Source organism: Chroicocephalus ridibundus, chromosome 6, assembly GCF_963924245.1.
Source record: "Chroicocephalus ridibundus chromosome 6, bChrRid1.1, whole genome shotgun sequence".
Lineage (NCBI taxonomy): Eukaryota > Metazoa > Chordata > Aves > Charadriiformes > Laridae > Chroicocephalus > Chroicocephalus ridibundus.
This window is the reverse complement of record NC_086289.1, coordinates 17,546,664-17,569,428: the sequence shown is the minus strand read 5'-3', so window position 1 is coordinate 17,569,428 and position 22,765 is coordinate 17,546,664. Positions and strand designations below refer to the sequence as shown.

The window sequence follows — 22,765 nt, the reverse complement described above, 5'->3', positions numbered from 1 at the left end:
CTAGGAAGATGGTAGGAGCATTATTATTCTCTTTAAAGGTACATATTTTGGGCTCATGTAATGTATTTTTTGCGTTTTAAGCTATTTGACAGGTGTGTCACTAACCCTTCTCCCCCCCCCCCCCCCCCCTTTTTTTTTTCTTGTTAGGAACAGGATCAGTCTCCTCCTTTGAATACACCTGAATCAGAAGTGCCATCATTTATTGCAAGCAAAGTATCTGAGTATTCATGCCAAAGGAAGACAACTTTAAATAACTACAACAAGAAATTCACGGTAATAATTATTCTACCATTAAATAAAACTAGCATAATAAAATAATTAATACAGTGCTTGCATCAATATTTTCTATGGCAAATTCACGAGTTAAACAGGAAGCACAATGATAACAATTTTTAAAAGTTATAAATCTGCCATACTTAAATTAAAATTGAGTGCAAGCTTAATTACATTCTTTGAGTACTGCTGAAAGCTTAACACAGTGGATCTTTAAATACGCTAATAGCTTGTAAACACATGAATTTTTAAAACAAATGACAAACAATATTCTGAAAATGTCTTTTAGCCTCTCATCATGGTCTTATTTGACAAGTTGGAAGTAATGATAAGCAAAAGTTTGGTTTAGGTCAGTCCAAGATACTTCAAAATCGCTGTGCTGCCTTCTCTTTTGCCTAAGTGTTCAGTTCTTCAAAGTGTGGTTGTAAGCTTCGGTTTTTCACAATTGCTTAGTTATGAAAACAGATTGCATGATCAATGTAATTACTTTAACATGATGAAAAAACACCTTAAATTGTCTAGTTAAATAGACTCTTAGAGACTGTCATATATCCTATTTAATGCTCATAACATTACACAGTTCAGTAGGTATGAAGAGCCCGAGTCACCTGGTCTAAATTCCTCTTAAGTTATTGTGCCTAATGGCTCCTCTTGGCTGGCTTTAGATACTCAGTGACAACTATTCAATAGGAAATATTTGACACAGAGACTCAACTGTAGTATTGTCTGAATAAATCTGGCATAGTTACATTCATACCTTTCAACTATAATAAGAAACACCCTGTCATCTTCCTAAAGTTTTTTTTTAATTTATAATTTTTATGCTTTTACTTTGTGTGTCTGCCTATAAATACGCTCAAATGTTTCAAGTAAATATTATTTGTACGATCTATATAAAAAGAATAACAACAGATACCAGTAATTTGAGAATAAAAAACATTTACAAGGTAAATACTAAAACCTCTGGGAATTCAGAAATATAGATAAACCTAAGAGCAACTCCAAAATGTCTTGATCTGGGAATGCACAGTTAAAAATTAAACAGCCTAAATTCTGCCTCGTAGTGATGCTTTGAAATAATCATCAATTATACCAATTATATAATACTGTTTATGGTACTCAAGTAGTTTAAACTGTTTGCTTATTTAAGAAAAAAAATTCCCTTTTTGAGAAACCTGATGGGAATTGAATTTTGACCCTGCTCTGAGCCTGAGGTTGGACTAGAGACCACCTGAGCTCCCTTCCAACCCCAATGATTCCAACATTCTCAAAACTGCTTCTTTTGAAATGAGTATCATGCCCCAGGTCCTGCTAGAAAAACAAGGGTGAGAATGTTACAGTTTAGCCTGTTGAAAGCAGTCATGCTTTTTCACTGTTTACAAATATCAAACACATGCTGCTGTAGGGGAAGGCGTCAGACAAAATATAGTGTGACCCAAAGAATCTGTAAAATACCAGCCTTCTTGGAGAAATAGGAAGTAAGTGGCTTAGTTCTACGCTTCATGAAAACAGTGGAATGTGGGAGTCTAGCTCTTTATTGAATTTTCTGTAGTAGGATGTTTTGTCAGTAATGCTGAAGGTAAAAAATCAAAAGTAATTGTGATGGATAATGGCAAAGTACAATGGCTGCTCCTGGAAGGCACAAAGCTGTTGATTTTTAATTATCATTAACATTCTGAGGACAAAAAGGTCTAGAATATGGTAGTTCCCTTTTTAAAGATATCTTTTAAAATTATTTTTAAATTTTGAAATATCTAATATCTTTATTTGTAAAATCACACAGTGTTTTTCCATTTTCAAGGACTGAGTGCTATAACTCTAGTGAATATATAGTTCGTCTTCCAGCAGTTGAATTACCTGAATTTAGTCTGAGATTCAGTTCAAATGAAAACTACGATAGCAGCAACATATTTATTGAATGATTGCTGTTATACCGGTGTTTCACAGAGAGGCAGTCCCTAAATTACTTCCAGGTTTATCACTGCAGCAGTCTTAATGTCAGATCACAAATTGTATTTGATAAATGAATTTAGCTGAACGCATTAGAAGCAGGGCAGTTCGATGACTGAAGCACTGAGAGTCCCTTCTGCTATCCTATATATCAAACACTTCCGAGTCTGGGTAGAAATGAGGTTTCGTAGTGACAAAGGTGGCAGTTTCTCAGCCTCGTACTTTGAGAATAACAGTTCTGAGTTCATGCTGTATTTTATTTCTGGAGGTGGTACTGGCCAAGTTGATAATGCGTATGAGCCTGTCTAGCATCTGCACCTTGACAGTTGTAATGTAACTCCTTACGGCTGTTGCTCCTTTTCCTCACAACCAAAGCTTGCAAGGACAGCTGAAGGCTTGAGTGTTTATGGACTGCAAGAGCTGCCCATTCTCTGGAGGCCTGCCAGTTAGTCTGCCTCACATCACAGGAGCCTGATTTTCAGTTTTGCTGTTGTTTTGTCGGTCTTGTATTAAACCTGTAATTCACGTTCTCAAATAAAAGTGTTTCAACAGATTTTTCAGTGCGAGCACTTAGCAAATGCACTGAAGCATTGGTATAACTCACTTGTGCATGCTGTGGGCAGCCAACCATTAAATGACAGATTTTCCCTGGCTCAATGCTGTACATCCTGAAAATTAGGTCCAAACCATCTTGAATTATGTGTTGATGATAGTATTTTGTTATAACAACTTTATTCTATGAACCAGGGTTGTTCCTTTTTCTTACAGATTTTCTGTTTTGTTTTGTTAGCTTGAAAATAATGTATTTCTATCTTGCCTATAACAAGGGCACAAAGCTATTATTTGCTTATGTGTTCTTGGATGAACTCATGGATTCTTCCTTTTACTGGACTTTGCCCTGATACCGTGTATCAAATTCCTCTTTCAAATGAGTAGTAGTTGTGTTTGAGAAAGAGTAGTAGTTATGTTTGACATCTTTCAGTCTTTTCAGAAGAGCAGGAAAACAGCCACTTACGGGCAGTGATGTGCTGATTTCTTGGGAGAGACGCTTTTGGAGACTTGGTTTCTGGAGAAATTGGTAATTAGTGATCGGTTTTATTCTTGAGTCCTGTTCTGTATATATTTTACCCTGAAAGCCCATTTACTTAAAGCAAATACCAGAGATATTAAATGAGAGCTCATGAGGACAATGTGGTGGTTTAACACACTAGATGATTTCTGTGTTCAGTTGTCTCGTTTCCTTTCTATTCTAATAGCCAGAAAATAACTTACAGGAAGACGCAACAAACCAGTTTTACATCATGTAAGAAGCTACAGAAGGGTTGGCAAAGACTGTGCAGATGTGAAGGTTTCATGACTCTGTTCAGTATGGGGCAAATCCTATGCAAATTAATTTTTTATAAGCCATTGAATAGTAGCAAGGCCTGTCGTGCGAATAGACTAAGTGTGCCAAATTGCGTGCCAAGGAGGAGACAGTGGCATTGTGTGGCAGTTCATGGAGGAGAAATGCAACCACTTCAGACTTGTGGGGCCTCATGCAGTCTTTGTGTCACTGTGCGTCGCATACTGTGGCCTCATGGCACAGAGATTGAGAACCACCACTGCTACGAGCTTTACTGATTTGGATGCTTCAGGAACGCACCTGAACGTGTAGCCCTGGCTCCGCAGGTGAACTGTAGCTTTTCAGATGCCTAAAGACACAAAACAGAAGGGCAAATCATTTCACTGGAGGCTGTACCTTAGCATGCTTCCTTTATGTTTGTCTTAAACATTAATGTTATTATGGAATATAATATTACAATACTGTTCTCTGGCTCCCTTGTAAATAGCTAGCCATCCTCCCCCTCTCGCACTGAAAATATACAATTGGAGGCTGCATTGTGTTTTCATGTGGTAAAATAAATGGAGTCATTCTGCTGTGCCCGAGAGGGGTTGTTGGATTTGAATATTAATACCAGACTGCAGTGAAATTCAGAAAGACATTCTTCTGTGAGGAAAATACAATTTAATTCTTACAGAAGAAACTAATTAAGTCAGAGGAAAATGGTTCTGTGATTCTGAGGCTTATTGCTAATGCTACTGAATGTTACTCCGCTTTGGCTGTTACTCATGGTAATGAGAATGTGGATGTTTAGCATGGGAAAGATGCCTGGTTTCCTTTCCACTCTGTTAGAGGAAAAAAAAAATAAATCCTTTTTTTATTTGCTTTTGTTTTTTATCCTACAGAAGCACGTATCAGTTATGCCAGGGGCTCAAGCATTTATTATTATTCCATTTTAAAACAGACCTCAGGAGAACCTCAACTTTAATTTTATAATGAAGTTGGGAGCTCTATAGGTAGAAAACCACTAACTGAACGCATAGTCTTAATAACAGGTACTGTCTTACTGACATAGCTTACCTCAGTAAAAATTCTCCAGACATTGCATCAACATTGCAAATTTTATAAATATATGTGAACTGTATACCTATCCAAAATGAACTGGTGGTTTGGTTGAAGGAGGAAATGTCTCTTCTCATTTTTAAGGTAAGTGGGAGGGTGCTCCCTAAAATACAGACAGGATATAAATACACCTGCACTTTTTGCTAGCCCAAATTTCTATGTATACATGAAGTCTATGCTGCTTTCTTTGACCATATTAATCTGTGTAGTATGCATTTAGCATTTTGTCTTTCTTATTACTCCACGTGTTTTTATCTAGGGCGGTGTTATGTGATTGACACTGTAACTGCATTTTTGTGCTCTGTCAGCAAATCTTTTCTCATAATTGTCTTGTTTTCTTTCACATTATGCGGAAAAATATGGAAACTTCTCAAGAGTACTATTTTCTGTTGTAAGAAATGAACCTGTTATTATTGGTTAATACGAGAGGCAGCTGGTGCTAACAGATATTTATTTCTAATAACAGTGTGAATACAAGGAACCTGAGATTGTGCACATTATGCTATTACTCTTATTCACTCAGCTCCTTTGTTTCTTGACCTGATGTAAGATGACATGATAATATCTTTGGACCTGGGCAAGTATTGGGCTTTTCAGTTCAGATACCAAAAATAAAATTAAAATAATTCCAATTGAACAAAAATTGATCATTTTATTTATTTGGAAATCACTATAGTCAACACTACAGATTGGCTCAGATTGCTTAATTCTCCTTGAAATAAGCACCTGAAAGTATTTATTTTCTCTCTCTGCCTATATAAAAGGTATTCACATGCCCTGTTTCTTCCCATTGACAGATGAAATTAGGATTTACACTGGGAAAAGTGTGAAGAAAATTATTTGAATGAATGATTTGGTCTAAATCTCTTTAAAATCACTTTGATCCATTTTCAATGGACACCAACCACTGGCAACAGCAATGTGGTGAGAACTAGGACCCACCCTTTGGATTTACGACTTACTAAATAAACTTCAAGTAGAAAACAGGGATTGAGAGGAAAAGCAATTTAACTCAAATTGGTGTTCTGAGTGTAATAGCCCTTCAGCCAGGTATCATGTAGGATTTTTTTTTTCTTTGTTTGTTTAGCAAACTTTGCTATTTAGCTCTTCAGCAGATTAAGTTCACCTGTACAATGGTATGTTATTATTTTTTTTATTTGTGCTGCAGTAGCATTTCCAGGCTCAAGTAAGATAGAGGCCTTTTTTATAAGAGATGCTGTACAAACACATTGTAAAAGACAATTCAAGCCTGGAGAGTTCACAACCCTCGTAGACAGCAAATGAAAGATAGCAAGGGAAACAATGGCAGGGAGATCTGAGGCAGCTTTCCAAGGTCACTCAGCAGAGGAGCAGTGGGTGTAGGCACGGGAATAAGACAAGCGCCCTGACCACGAAGCTGTAATGCTTTCTTTAAAAAACAGATTAGATTTAAAATATGTTCTTGGTGGTATAATATTGGTGATGTCTGTTCTTGCAGAGTCTTAAACTGAAGTTATTAAAGACTATTTTGTAAGTAGCAATGGAACTGCTCTGACAATCTTGTTGAAACAAGCAGGGTAGGATGAGGCATGGCATGGGACCATTGGCTTCCTTTGCTTTTCTGAATGTGAGTAGACTCGTGCTCTGGTATTCATGTTGAAAGTTGTTGGGTTATCTGATCAGCAGTCAAAAACCAGCATAGCATTATTGATTGCCATTTTTTTCTGAGAATCATTCTTATGCATTTGTTGAGAATCTTTCTCTTTGTGTTGACTTCTGTCTTCTGGTTTTTAGTGTTTATAATATAATACTTTAGTGTGCATTTTTATATGTGCAAGACGATTACTGGTAACTTTGCTTTGTTAATGATATTTTATCTTATTGGTTCTTAAATACTGGATATTAAATGAGCTGCAAAATTTCTGTCAGTACATCCATGCTCTTCCTTATTTTTAACATAATTCAACAAAATCTTTGGGTACTTTTGTATCTGACCTGCTGGGATCTGGAAGTCCATTACATCCCCAAGTTTTTCCATAGCCCAAATCTCACCAACGTACATTTTACAATTTCTGATACAGATGGAAAATTTGCAATAACTGAAGAACTGAATTGTAGCCCAGCTATCTTTCACATTTAATTAGAGCAGCCCCTGCAGAATAGCCTGGAGATTATTAAAAACCCACATGTTGGAAATCTTTGGAAATTTAGTTTCCTGTTAAACCTTTTAAACGGGCAATCTGAGTATTGACCTGATTGATAAAAAGATGGTGAGGTGCTTAATGTAAGAAATACGAATATTTAGAATAAATGAGGGGTCAGTAACTCTCCTTTTTTATATCACCATAAGTAGATTTCACGAGAGATCTAATAGATTGCACGTTTTTTCTCAGCTAATATAGGAGTTTCATGTGCTTTTTCTCTCTGGAATATTATTCTATATGGACTATAATATTCAGTAGACAGCAACTCCACTTGGAATCAGTTGCTTTCTTTTTTTAAAGCAGAAAGATTTTATCAAAAAGAATGTCAAAAGCAGCTTTATGTAAAAGGACAGATCTGTAATTAATTGCAGCATTTGCAAGCAATGTTTTGTACCGGAATAATGAATATTCAATACTATTTAATTGTTTATTTAAAACAGCTTAATGAGCTTTGCAAAGGCAGGAAAACACTGAAAAATGCAAACTAGAATGATAAACATGCTTTGATTGTATTTTCTCATTGACTGTCAACAGCCTCTGAGTAAAACGCTACATGTGATTGTCTTTTTCAATAATGGTGGTGACACAGCTTTTCTGAAAACTGCCCTCCCGCTAGTAGGAAGGGGCCAATACCTCTCTAAAACAGCAGTGCTGCTGGTATATGCAGACATTTATCATGATGGCTGATTATTCAGTGTAGAATACATCTATTTAAATGTGTGTGTGAGAAGGCCGCCTGTTGGGAGTGAGAAAAAACATCCCTAGAGTTTTTGAGCCTCCTAATCAAGAAGATGACTTTGCCGGTCTCTGTCATTACTACATACTGCTGAGCAGGTACTTGCGAGAAGTGTTTTCTGTCTGTTTTGCCTGCATAGACTATTTTAACAAGAAGGTAGCAACTATACCTTTTTGGTTCTGTCCCCTGATTAATCCTGCTAGTGTTAACCAGAGTAAGAAATTTCTTGCCAGACACTGATTTCTTGAGTATTGACGGGGGACAAATTGTAAAGAGAGAAAAAGGAAGCAAAAGTGATCATAATTTGGGGAATAGAACTGTAAACCTCTCTTAAGGCAAGAATTAACACCTTCTACTGCACAGTAGGAAAGAATCTTTGAAGCTGATCAAGAATAAAAAGAATAAGAACTGGGAAGAATATCCAAAAAAAACCACAGCAGAGGAAACGCCTGACTCCTGTCACCCGGCTTGTGAAATGTATTTCTCCATTTACTTTGCAGTACTGTGTATGCTGTGTTTTTTCTTCCATATGCAAGCTGGGATGAAGCCATGTTGCTTGTGACCTCAAATTAGTAGTTTCCCCTTTTTCTGCATTAGTTTTCTTTCCAGATAGGAACTATAATGTGCACCTGTCTTTAACCAAAAAGTATATAATTAAATACAACATAATCTGTCAAGCAAATAAAGATCTTAAATGTAGGAAAGAAGAAAAAAGAATAGCAATTGAATAAATCCAACAATTAGCCACTGCAAGAACTTTAAAGGCAGCTGTAAGGAAGGAAGGGTTTTTTGCACTATTTTTGTAACTGAATATTCTTTTTGGGTTTTTTGTGTGTGGTTTTTTTTTTTTTTTTGTTCCCTCCCTCCCCTCCCCCCCTCAAAGGAGTGTTCTCCCCCCTCCCTTTGATTCCTTATACCCAAGGGCTAGTAGAATGTAAATAGTGGTAGAAACTTCCAGATCAAGCATCTCGTTAAACAGCTCTCTATCTCAAGAGGTCTTCCATGAAATGTTATGAAAATGGCATTCAGAGCACTTACTAATCAGGGTAATTGGGGTAGCTGGTAAATAAATGTGCAGCTAAGGGGAGGATTCTTCCAGTGAGATGGACAATAGGTGACTGATTCTCAGAGAAATCAAGGAGGGAAGTTATACTGAGGATACAGAACAAAGAAAATTCTCTGTAGCAAGCCCTAATTAACTGTTTTTACACACTTTAACATGGTAGCACAGAAAAAAAAAAAAAGGAAAGTGAAATGTTTGTTTCATCTAAGGTACCTATTTCTTCCAAAGAGATACTGTCAAACCAATTCATATCTCATATTTTTGATTTGTTAAGAGGAAAGTTTTGCAAATCGTAGGGTCAGTAGAGACAACATTTTCTAGAAGATTTTGATTAAAACCTTCATTTTGCTTCAATGAGACTATAATGTTTATAATCTGAACAACGCAACAAATCATTTTTCTGGAACTGACCAAACAATGAAATGTAATACGTTCATAATATACATTCATTGTGAAAGGTACATTAAATTTTAAGAAGCTGTTCTATTTTAATGATCTAAATGACTGTACCTCCAGTAAAATCTTGTTGTTGTTGAAATTAGGCTGTATTCCTTCAATGCAGAGTGACAGATGCTGTTCTGACTTCTGTGGATGTAATAAAGGGATGACTTCACTGGACTTGCTGTCACGTCAGTTAGTGGACTTGGAACTGACTCCAGTTCACTTGGAGATATTACGCATGTAGCAGGATGTGCAAGGCCTTGCTGGTTTTTACTTGGCTTTATCTTCCAATGTAGAACATGTTAATGCAAACATAAAAATCAAAACAAAATAAAAAAATTATTTTTCTTTAAACTATATAATAATACATTTAATTACAACTGAAATGACATCTGAGCCTAGATATGAACAGTGATCCCATAAACACTGAGGGCAGGAAAAAGCTGTTTAATCTTATTCCTTCCTACTATCCGCTGTGGTCATTGTTCTAGTAAGCTATTTGCTGTCGATATCTGTATCACAGAGTGTTACTTATCCTTGTTCCAAAACCGTTTCTGAACAGACACTTGGTCTACAGCTCAGTAAAGTGATAATTGCAGGCAGATGCACGCTGACAGCCACTTTGATATTTTGTAATGCCTCATGGGTCAAAGAAGAAACAGGACTAAGTTGGAAAACAGGAAGGCAATGCAGCAGCTGATATAGTGGGAGATATGGCCCTTTGAAGACCAGGACCTGTTGGCTGCTCTTTAGAGACTGGCTGAAAAGTAAGAAAGGGGATCTCCAGAAGGAGAGCAGGATGCGGGGCAGCGTGGGAGCTTTGCAAGGCTGGATGGTTTATAGTCCGTAGCCTGCCCTGTGCTGTTGGAATAGCGCACCAGACCATCCCTAACAGCCAGGTGCGGGATGCATTTTAGATAAATATTTTGCACAGTGAAAGTCTCTTCTGGAAATGGTGCACTCTTAAAAGTCTCTGAAGAAACCACTTAATTTTGCAGTCTTGAAAATTTATGAGGTTTTGTGCAAGGTTTCATTAAGAACTCAGATTTCCAGCTGCTAATCAGCTGCAAGCCTTCGTAAGTTCTTACCTTGGGTTATTCACAAACTTTTTTTGCAGCATTTGTTCTCTCCCAAAATACAGTATCCTACAATGGGAAACTAAAATAACCCTGCCTCTTTTCATCACCACTGTGTGATCTGTTCCTTGCGTTTCATTTCTAAAAATTGTTGCTATTAAGATTTATAAACTCTGAGGGGGAGGGAGACTCCAAAGCTGCATAAATGACATGTGGATAGTTAAAAAAAATAAAGAAAAAAGAATTGTACCAGCAATCTCCAGGTGGTTTTGAGTGCCACGTTGAATAAACCAAGCCATGGATAGCTGAAGAACCATAAAGAAAATATATTTCTATTTGCATAGGTCATACATCTAAAAAATGAGGAAAAAGCAAGTTTGTTCCTTAAATTACAAAATAGAAACATGGCTGCAAATTCAAAAAGAAGATGATGATTTCTAGTATTGACACAGACTCCTGTTTGGTTGTGTGTGAAAAGGAAGTTATCATGTACTGACTTGCTGGATTACTCGCGTTTGGGCACAATTCTAAATATTATAGTGCGATTTCATGCTGATTTATTATATCTGCATAGAGTATGGAAAGTTTATTTCACAAAAGCTGTTAAAGTTTGGCCTTGTTACAAATAAGAGTCTTTTCCCACATTTGTCTCTAAAATACAATTTTTATGATACTTAGAAAATTTCAAGTGTTTAGAAAATTATGATGAATTTTTTTTGTATGAACTGTATCTTTTCACCCTAGTATAAGGAAATCATTCTTGAATTAGCGTACAAAGTAACCTTTATAAGGAGCATACTGAGTAGTTTAAGCTTTTATTAACCTTTAACTTTTTTTCTACACCTCTCCTCTTTCCTCTCCCCAGGATGCCCTTGAGGTAATGGCTGAAAATTATGAGTTCAAAGAAAATGAAATATTCTGCCTGGAATTTCTGAGAGCAGCTTCTGTGCTGAAATGCCTTCCATTTCCAGTAACCAGAATGAAAGATATACAAGGGTTGCCCTGCATGGGAGACCGAGTCAGAGATGTCATTGAGGTAACATACCTCTGAATTATCTGCCAATTGATTCTTTTACAGATCTACTTTTAGAGGTCACGGAGTGGAGCATTGATATCTCTGTGTATTTACACAACCTTCTGTATTTCCTGTAATAACGTTACATTATCCTTGTTACTAAGAATGCAATGGTTTCTGGAAACCTTTTGTCGTAACAAGGTTCTGTCATGGAACACCTACCCTTCATAATAAATACAAATTAGTACATAATGCAGTATCATCTTTCTATGTAATTTTTAAAAGCCTCTCTGATTTGGATGTGACAGGTTAACTGGTAATAGTTCTGTTCGTGTGACTTCTGCCCTTGGCAACATCACTTTGCTCACCTGAATGCTTTATTAGAAATACTATTTTTGCAGAACTGGTAAATATTTTAGTACTTTAGTGTTAAACCCTGCCTTTCTCTGAGTTATAGCAGAGCCTTTTATTCTGGTGATGGATGAACTTTACAATCTTACTGGAGCTTTGAGTATTCCCTGCATTTTTCTTTAATTCTTAGCCTTTTCAGGACCCCACATCTTGGGTGCTGTTATTCCAGCAGGCAGCTGGTCAGGGGGTCTCAGCTGTCTGGCGAGGTCATTGCTGAGTGTTGTGATTCACTCTGGCTCCTTGTTTGCTTCGCTCCGCTAGTCAAGAATGTAGCCTCTGAGGTGCCCTTTGTACCTGCTACCTGGGGACTGAGGTGACTTGTTGGGGTTTTGTTGGTGGGTTTTTTGGTGGTATTTTTTTTTTTTTTTTTTAGTTTTTATCAGAAAGACTAAAGGAACTGTATACTCAAGAATATATATTTCTGTTCCTACAATGCTCTTGCTTTTAAGAGAAGTAAATGCAACCAAATAATGAAATCTAATTTTCAAGACAACTCATTGATAGCTTATGATAAATAACTGCTTTCTGGCTGTGAATTTATGAGTAAATAAGTACTGTGAAATATATTCCGTGGTCCCAGTTTCTACTTCATCCTTGAGTAAATTTATGAGTAAATAAGTACTGTGAAATTTATTCTGTGGTTCCAGTTTCTCCTTCATCCCTCAGTAATTTTCTTTCTTAAAAAGGATTGCAGAATTTGATCCTAATGGAATAAAACAGTACACTCACTAAGGATGCTCTTCATGTTTGCACAGATTGATAAGACTTTCTTTTAGATTATTTTACTACATTTTATTGTAAACTTGTTATTTTTTTTAAAGTAATGTTTTTCTTTGTTTAGGAGATTATTGAAGAAGGGGAGAGTTCTAGAGCTGAAGAAGTGTTAAATGATGAACGATACAAATCATTTAAGGTATATCTTTTGAAGTTTGTTGCTGCTGCTTAAAATTTCCCTCCCTTTAGTAGAATTTAGACATAACCATAGATTTTATTATAAAGCAACATCCAATATCAAGAACAAAGAAAGGTCTTTAATAAAGAGAAAGAGAGAGAGAGAAATAGTGATAGAGTAAAGAATAATGGTGAAATCAGTTACCTTTCTAATTAATGTGATGCATACACAGTCCCTTGTAAGCTTGAACTAAACAATCTTTTTCCTGAAAACTAATGTAATGCATACTCTTTTCTGTAAGTTTAACCCAATGGGGGTTTTTGTTCTTTTTTGTTGTTGTTGTTGTTTTTGTCGGTTGATTATCATTATAACACTACACCATCTTATTCTGGCATTAAGAAAATACCACGTGAAGAAGATGACTCAGATCTATTTTAATTCTCTTTTGTGTGAGGCAGAAGGAAAAGGACTGGAGATATTTCTTTGTTAGGCAAATTGTAGATTCAGAATCATGGTCACACATCTCAAAGTTACAGGGAATCTAAACTGCATGAATACTCCAGTTCCCATTTCTTAACTATTCAGTGAATTCTCCACTGGAAAAATATTTTTTCAATTTTATCTGCAGTTTTAATCTCTAAAAATATCATGTTTGGGTCTTCAGAAAAATTCAAATCAGAGAGTAAAATGAATGGGACTGTTTAATTCTCCCCTGAATTACTCACTTTTGCTTCAGATATTGAAAAGCTCTTCCATTCTCTCTGACCTGTAATACAAGTATGAAAGGATGTTCAGTGATAGTTGTTGATGCCATCTACAGCACTACTCAGAAAAGACGTGTAGGTTCACATGTATAGCAGGATTCAGGCAACAGACTGGCTTATTAATGGTAATAGAGATTGAGGATCAGCCATTAAGTCTTATGTTTCAGTGTTTAAGAAAATTTCTTGGAGATTAGAATGAAACCTATCAGGGGACAGATTACCTCCAATATGCTTTATGCCTGGTTTCACGTGCCAAATTACAACAAATTTATGTGGTTCTTTTGTATAGCTGAACCTGTGTTCAGCTGAACCTGTCTCAACGTTTTGGCTAAATGGGCTGTAGCCAGTTTTTCCCAACAATTTTTTATGTGTATCTAAGAAAGCCATGAAGAATCCCATTTTACTAGTGAATTCCTAAATTTTAGTGTTTAACATGTTTGCAGTAGCTGCTGCAAATCACTTGTCATGACTTAGAAGATCACTGTTGGTCCCAGGACCATGGTTATGAAACGACTGAAATAACTTATACAGTCTGTGGTTTAGATGTAGGGTATGTGAATGACATGGTCAGTTTGCCTCCTTATGGAAGTGGATGCCACAGAGGACAAGTTCATATAATTCACTTTCACCAGCTGGAAAAGAGCAATGCTTGCATACACAATGGAAGAAATGGGCTACCTGCTACTCGCACTGCACTCCTGGCAATGTCTCTAAACTGACATCTATAAATATGCTGAATAATAATGCATCTTAGAATGGAAAGAAAAAAATGTGTGGTTTTTTTTTTCTAAAAATTTACAGTGGGATAGAATCCATTTTCTTTAGTTCTCTATCCCAATATTAATTAAGTGTCTTGGAATAGTTCTAAACCCAGTAGTAGACCCTTTTGAAAATCTTTTAGCACTAGCAAAAGCATTAAAAGATAACAATCTAAGTATTTAAAAAATCACATTCTTTCATAAAGACCCATGATTTGGACAAAGAATACGTAATTTCATCCATTATATACAAAATGTAGGGTAATTCCTATTTAATATTATCCAAGATTTTAATTCTTCTCTTTTCTTTATCTTAATTATTTCCAAAGAATTAATCTCATTAGAAAAACACAAAATAAAGCTAGCATGGTTGGAATTCATAGGTTGTAGATTCAATGGAAAACAGCAGTTATTCGTGTCTTACACAGCTACTCATTGAATTCTATAAAAGTACAAAGAAACTATTGAGAGCTTCAGTATTGACAAATTGAACATAAAGAACGTGCTTTTGGGCAAGCATGAAAGTTTTCCCTCTTGCTTTCATATCAGTGTTCATCTGAGATATTGATCCACTGAATAATGCTTACAACTGTGACATTTTGCTTTACATCCTTTCGTGGGGAATAAGTTACTGTACAAAATGACTTTGGAATAAATGGAATATAACCATACTAAAACTTCAGAGACTGGTAGATTTGGTCTTTGTTTTTTTTTTTAGTGGGCAAAATAGTGACATCTGTGCTCCAAATAAGACATATAAGAATTTAGCTTGGCTCACATGAGGATTGAAGAATTGTAAGACTGTTACATGCAAACAAATGAAAGTTACCATTTGTATTTGAAATTGAATCCCATTTTGGAACACAGACCCCTGAAACATATGGGTTTCATAGAATGCAGTATAAGAGTAGATTAGTTATCTTTATGTACTTATCATCTGTTTCCATGCCCCATTGAGACCCATTGCCCTCGATGCAGAATTTAAAGAGCCACAAGGTTCCCACTGACTCCATCTTGTGGGAATGCGGCATCACCAACATCGTGTGTACAACTGAGAGCTGGTGGAACATGTAAGACAAAATCATAATGTCAGTCAAATTAGGAAGATAGTCTTGAGACATCTCTTATTCTATGAAGTCAGAGTAAGGGAATCCAGCTACTTAACATTATTGTTTGCATTTATATTAAGAAATGCAGTAAAAATAAAGACTACTATCCTTATTCCAAACCTTAGTTGAAAGTGTGCATTTAGGTAAATCACATAAAGCTGCTGGGGCTATTAACAATATATAAACAATACGATATTATTATTTAGATTTCACTTTGAGAACTGTCCATGTATAAAAAAAACAGTCTGTTCAACACCACTATGCAAAGAAAGCAAGCTGAATCTGTATGTTTGTATTATACTATTATTTATCTTTGATGTAGAATAAACTCAGCCCAGTATTTTCCCTGTGAGAACTCATTGATACCTGCTTATTGTTAATTCACTGCTCCTTTAGAACACAACGCTGATATGTGTGTTCTTCTACTGACCTTAGCAATTTACTTCAGTCTTTGGAGTGGGAGTGAAGACATCTGAGAAATGGTACAGAATGGGTTTACGAACTGTGGAAGAGGTAAAAGCTGTCAAGACCTTGAAGCTCTCAAAAATGCAGAAAGCAGGTAAGGTGAAAGCCTCATAAAAAGTTGTATTTTGGTGCTCTAAGAACTTGGTAACAGAATCAGAGGAGCAGGCAAAGTTCATTTATACATCCATTTTCTTGCTGCAGTCTCTTGTGATTATTAAATTATTGGGTTAAAATATTTGGACTAACAGAGCTCCTAATTAAAAATAGTGTCATTCAAAACATACGAATATGGGTATTTTTAAAAATTGCTTACACAGATACCCAGTGAAATCTGCTCTTATATGCAAAACAATTAGTGGGTCATTATTGCACAAGTCATGAAAAAATTACAACGTAAGGAAAGCCCAGAACTGCTTTTCAGAGGAGACCTGTCTCCTTCAAGGCATTCCTACTTCAGTGATAAATCAAGATTTGTAATAAAGTACTTGTAAAATTACTTCCATAACCATAGCACATCTTAACTTTAAAGTGTTAAACATGGCCAAACAAATAATGTTCCTTCCACATAGGTTTTTTTTTTTGTGTGCCATTTCCGTAAATAAAGGAACTCATTTAAACAAAGGAATCAGTTACATTAAGAAAAGATTATATAGCAAGAGATTAAAATAACGTAAGTTGATTTTTTGCTTTAAACCCATATGTTTTACATCACCTCAGAATCCCTTGGATCAGCATCATCCGTTGTCCACATTCATGCTCCTTTGTCCTTTTTTCTTTTATATATCGTCCAAATGTGAAGCAAGCGGCAGGACTGGGCTCTTTTGATACAAGCTCTGTGATCAGACATAAAGATAGCTGAGATATTTCACATCCCTCTGAACCCTGTACTTGGGTAGAACCCCGTCATTTCAGGAGAAGCACCTTTTAAAGCAGGATGTCCAGAAATGCTGTTGATGGGAAGTCAGGGTAATTTATAAATATTCAGGTTCTCAGCAAGGGCAGCAATTATCCCAACTGCTAAATTATAATGACAAATATAAACTCTAAGGACAAAGATGAGGGAAGGGCTAGGCTGTCTTTTGCCTGCGATCCCCCACACCCAAGGCAGGAGGCTGACCCCAGGAATGGTGGGGAGGAAGGAAGACTCTTGAAGAAGCTGGATCAAAACATATTTCTTCCCACAAGGTGTCCTGAAACAAGTCTATAGTTTCATGTTCAAGGTCGAGCATTTCTTAATTCTTCCCATTGGATAGGGTTCCCTTGCCCATGGTACGAGTTGCGTGGTTTAACTTCTTGGTGAGAATTGGCTATTTCACATGGGGCTTACCTAACACTATGTAGATTTTGGTAATTCCACAGAGTGATCGGCACTTCTTTGCCTTTGATTTCCAGGGTTTCTCTACTATGAGGACCTTGTTAGCTGTGTATCTAAGGCAGAAGCGGATGCAGTAAGCTTGATTGTCAAGAATACTGTGTGTACGTTTCTACCAGATGCTTTAGTTACCATAACTGGTGGTTTCAGGAGGTGAGTGAAAACAAATGAGGTCACTTGGCTATTTTATTCATGTACACACAAAATGATGTTCGTGTCTTGGAAAAATCAAAAAAGCTTAGTGGGAAATTATAAGTTTGTTTCCAATGTGTTTTTTTTTGTTTGTTTTGTTTTCAAACAGGAGAGCAATCCTACGACATTCCGAGGTGCTTCTGTTTTATATAGATGGTATATAGATGGTTGGTTTGTCAGAACAAAATCTACCTACGAATAGCTTGCTGGAAAAATGATGTTTAGATCACATACTGTACTTGAGCTTTTTTTTTTTCTCTTTTAGTGGATCTGAATTCCCAGGGCTGAGACTATTGTAAGGCCATGCTTGAAAGAAAGATACAACGTCATTAAGGCAATCTTTGTGTTTGCTGGTTTGGGCTTTTTTTAAGAGAACTTGCTCACATGAGATTGAATTGTGCTAAGGCAGAGTTTGTAGTGTTAGAGGTATACTTTGCAGTAAACACTGACTAAACCGAATATAAAGTACTGACTAAACTGAATATACACTAACCTCTGTACAGATGGGGTGATCTCAGAATATCTTTCCTGGGTGATTTTTGTTCCTAAAGATTTTGGTCTTGCTCTGTAAAACCAAACCTGGAACTGTTGCTCGGGACATACACAATTCATTCTTTCAGCACTTACTTGAGAGCTTTCCTAAAGCCACATAGCAAAGTATTGACACTGGGAATGGTCTTCAGGAGTATCGGGTTCCTTGCTCTGTACTCAGTCCCCCGTTATATGTCACTACTTGTAGTATGCGTCATGCTCATAAATCTTCTGTATTAATTATGTGCCTTTCAATATGCAGAGAATGTATTAAAAACCTAAGTTTCAAAATGTCAGTCCTAAATGATATTTTACCAGCCCATGGAACAAACGCTGCAGTGTAGGATTTGTAGAAAACTTGATTTAATCAAGTTTAAACAAATTATTATTTGTTTCTTTCATCATTATGTAAATATTTTAATAAAAGTAGTAAGCAAATTTTATTAATCAAACAACTTGACTCCCTCATACTATACCTTGTACACTACTAACATAAGAGAAAAAATAGCTCATGATTGCCCTGAATAATATATTAGTTCCCCAGGACCCAGATTTATCTTGTTTTGTATATTTATTTCATAACTTGGAAAAAATAAGCAGTTGATTGTGTTCCTCCAGGTTTGACTGGAGAGTTGAAAGTCAGGAGTCTCATAAACCTTATTTACTATGTGGGAGAACTGGATGAATTACAAGGAAAAGAACTGCCATTAGCGGTCTACAGTCATGGAGATTCAGTAGGGGAGATATGAACTACAGGAAAGGTGCGGTTTTTTTTTCCCCAAAGCTATGAAACAAACACACGGCTGGATATATTTAATGAGGTACTAGACCTTTTCCATTAGATTTCTGGAATTTCATGAAATCAGAGCTTGCAGTAGTTCTTTTAATTAAAATTAGGAAGCCTAGTATAAAATTCAAGTAAATAATACCTTTTTTGAAACCCCAGCAAACTTGTTCATGGTCTTTTCTTTGGTTTGATTTAGCTTTCACCTTTAGTCTTCTGTATTGCTTCTTGTACTAGTCTTAATGCTAATTGGGGTTTATAGAAGCCATAGTCGTGGATGGTGGTAGATGAGACATCTTTCAGGTATAAATGAAGGAGCAGTTCAAAGGGTTAAGAGCAAACACAAGAGAAGCCACTTATCTAAAGTATAAAAGCATTGGGGCATCAGTCCGTCAGTAGTCAAATTGCAAGCACAAGTGCAGGAACAGACTTGTCTGTCAGTTGTATGTTAGAGAGCAACAGGAAAACAAAAAGAAGGATGGGCAATGCACTGTGGAAGTGATGCAGTCTTGAAGAGAAAAGACAAGGATATTTTGAGCACAGGTTTGATAGTCTGGAGACTGTGTTAGGACACTGCTTGTGTCAAGGAAGCAGGATTAAGTCAGTAGTGATCCATTTGCAGATTAGGTAGTACTGGAGACTACTGTTTGTGTTGTTCTAATTCGGAATGGTGGAAGATTCAGGGAGAAAAAAAGACCATAGACAAGAAGTGAAAACCAAATTACTGCTGTGGATCTATGTGGTTTAATCAAAATACTAGACCTGCAAGTTGTTAGAGTAAGGCATGAAAATTGTAAAAGCTGATGAAATCTTACTGAGAACATACCAAGATCTGTTTTTCTGACCAGTTGTGTACAATTTATTTTTTCTTTTGCTCTAAATTTCTGTAGTTTCAGCTTAGCCCCCAAATTCTTTCTTTTACCTCTTCTCAAGGGTCATATTACTGAAGCAGACTTCAGAGTCTGATACTTCCTTGATGCCTTTGCTTTCCGATTCTTTCATCTTTCTGCCTGTCTTCACGAAACAATAACTCATAAAATATTTTTAATCAGAAGTGTTTTCCTTGTGTCTTTGGTTGGAAGTGGCAATAATACTGTGTTTGGTTGAAGGCAACTCTCTTTTCAGCTATCTGAATCCATAAAGGAATACAAAGACTTAAAAGTAACTGAAATAAGGGGTTGTGGTGGCAACCCTTCAGTATCTCCCCAATTTGAAATCATTCAGGAACAGAAAAGAATAAATTAATGAAGTCTGGATGAGTTTATGCTTTGTTATTCCCCTACAGAAACACTTAGCTAAGCATCTGTAAAACATCTTCCTTGAGTTTCAGTTGGTATAGTTTCATATGAGTTTCATATGAGAGATCGGGAGAATTTTTTTCTTTTTTTAAGATCTATTTCTGACACTTCTCTGGGTCATTTTGAAACAGAAATTACAACACTGAAATGTATGGAAATACAGAAGTAGAACAATTGTAGCTATGAAATAAATAAATTGCACCCACACAGTGTGGAATATATTTCATTGTCTATCTAGTGAGGTCTACCAGCTCGACTGTATAGAAGGAAGTATTAAAGATGCTGACAGTGCAATATAAAACATACCATGGACAATGTTATCAGAAAGACTGAACTTACCATGCAGTCTATTTGAATCAGGAATTGGCATGGCATTATTTTCAGTGCTCAGCCTCTCTTATTTTGAATTGCTGAGATTTAAGACTGTTTTCTTCTTAAAGTTAATGAAACAAATTCTGAGGTGGGAGTAGCACCTGATATTACAGGTTACAAAAGCCACCGAGGGTGAAGTTTCCCTTCCAGCACTGAGTTAAAGAGAGGTCCCGGCATGGGGATAAAAGAAATTTGATTTTAGTGTGTGACATCCCTGATTAATACTGTGTTTGTCCCAAGTATCTCCAAGTCAGAAGTGTAGTTTAGGCTAATGAAAGTTATCACTTTTAAATGAGAGTTAAATGAGAATTTTTTTTCCTGGTTATGAAGAATGTAATCCTATACTATGAAGAGAATTAAGAGTTTTTCCAGTAGTAATAGCATTACCTCATCTTGTATATACTAGTGCCTGTTACAGAAAATATGATTTCTATTAGCAATGTGTTAATGCTATTTATTAATAATATTAGCATTGTTGTGGGTTTGTTAGTAATGACAAGTAGACAGAGAACTTCATACTAGGTTTCATGATGGTGAAACTGGAGTAGTTTTCCCCCTTTCTCCCATAGCTCCATGTTAGAAAATGGCTTCACAGTGACTTCAGTAAAAGGTTGGCATGGGGCATGGGCTGAACCATTATCACCACTTTCTGCAAGATCCTGGGTTTTGCCAACGTGATTTACCTGATATTTGGTTTTGCCGCAAGAGCTGATCTAGATTGAGGGATTCCTAAGAGCAAAAATACTTGGAGAAAGTATCAAACAGTGTATGTATTTTATGGCTTCAGTCACTGTACTTATTATTCTTATCTCAATACACACACTCACAAACACTAAATTTGAGTGCAGAAGTTCAGAAAAGGATCTGGAATAATAATTGAATAAAATTATAAGAATAAATCATCGCGTTCATTAACTGCACTATGGCTTTCTGTTAGTCTTTCTGCGTGCTTTGTCCATATGATTCACGGTTTATAAATTAGGTTTCAGCTTTCTTGTGTTCCATGTAGCACACTCAAATAGTTGTGGTTACCTCTGCAGCAGCAGGATTGTACAGCTATGATATAAGCACATAATGCCTGTTGATAATATAGTAAATTGTATTTTACCTAGGCATCCTGTTGGTATCACAATTTCAGTTCTGACTTCCTTAAATGAGACTTACTCAGACATACTTATGTTAGCCTCTTCTGCCTTTGCCTTAAGGTAGAGTGAAGTAGACTAAGGACTGACTTTGTTTTAGATAAGTTTTCATATTGCAGTTCTTAAGAAGGTGTCCAAGTGTCTTGGGCAATGCATCAAGGAGAATAACTAGTGCCTTTCGTGTACTTGTTTGTCTGAGTGGGAGGCTAATTCCCCTCTCCTGCATGAGTCTTCAGGGAAGTTTTGCCTCAGACTCTCTTATTATTGAATTCTGTTCTAACCTGAGCCTAATTATAGATCACTATCTCCTTGTTTGAATTTTATATTATCTTTTAGAAATCAGGTTTTGAGGCTCTGTAACATTTGAAGATAAGGATTGCTAATAGAAAAGCAATGAAGAGTGCAAAGGACAGGGTCAGTGTGTTTGTCAGGCAGCACCACCACGTTTTTGTACATTAAAATGCAAAAGTTTCTTTCCTGTGTGCAGTGACATTTCATACAAGGCAAAAGAATGCATAAAGGAATGACATGGCTCAGGACTCTGGTCTTTCCTGTTGTATATCAAGAAGATTGTTTAAAGGTATTCCTCCTTTCAATCTCAGAAATAAAGTGAAATGAAATAGCTGGGACAAAGAAACACTTCCAGAGGTTATTTTACAGACTCACACACTGATGAATAACGAATGTTATTGTGGCACCTTCATTTCAGAAATGAGACTTCTGTAGGGCATCTGGATTCGTAATTATCTGAATGTATTGACACATGCTTATAAATGAGAGAATGTGAGGTCTTGTTGTATACTCAAGACTTCATGGTTTATTTAACTGAGCTAGTCATGTAGCCTCTGAGTGAATTCCTTGATAAATCCGTATAAAGAGCTCTATTTGACCTTTTCATATTGGATGCTCCTAATAAAAATATTCTTCAGCAGGCTGTAGAGGTTCTATGATGAGGCTAGAGCACCTGTCTTGACTCCAAATCTTTGTTAGGTTCTGAGAAATAAATGTATTTGAAGTCCTGTTAGGAAAATTGTTTTCTTTTTGCTCGGATCTAGGATTAAAATAGTGCCAGACTTCAAACGAATATAATTAATTTAGCTAAAGCTGCTTTCATTAAGTTTTTGGACAAACTCCTAAGCAGAGGTTCCTTATTCTACTCACATCTTGTCGTTACAGCGTATCTTTGAATTTACGATATTCTTAGATACAGTTATTTCTATGCTTTTCTTTTTTACTCCAAAACACAAACTATAATAAGGGAAGATATAAACTGTACCCAGCTGCTCAAGTCCAAATGCTGTAATTTCTGCTCACTTTCTTCCACTGCTGTTATAACAAGTAACATTTTTATCTGCTGTTATTTCATTTTGTCAGGGAGAGATCTGCTATAAAGGAGCTGTGAGGCAAGCTGCTCACTGAGCATTTGAGCTGATATGGTAGTTTGCACTCCAGCAACAGACTGAAGAGACTGTTCGGACATCATTCATGAGCACAG

The 22,765-nt window shown here is 36.3% G+C and overlaps 1 protein-coding gene across 1 annotated transcript in view; it reads left to right on the top strand.

The window, feature by feature from the left end:
- The window catches only part of DNTT (DNA nucleotidylexotransferase), a 92,275-nt gene that overhangs the window by 9,956 nt on the left and 59,554 nt on the right, over positions 1 to 22,765 (top strand). Inside the window, exons 3-7 of the mRNA XM_063338619.1 lie at positions 148 to 273; positions 11,031 to 11,201; positions 12,433 to 12,504; positions 15,550 to 15,673; positions 16,972 to 17,104. Coding sequence (XP_063194689.1) covers positions 148 to 273; positions 11,031 to 11,201; positions 12,433 to 12,504; positions 15,550 to 15,673; positions 16,972 to 17,104 — 626 coding nt within the window. The remainder of the gene's footprint in view (positions 1 to 147; positions 274 to 11,030; positions 11,202 to 12,432; positions 12,505 to 15,549; positions 15,674 to 16,971; positions 17,105 to 22,765) is intronic.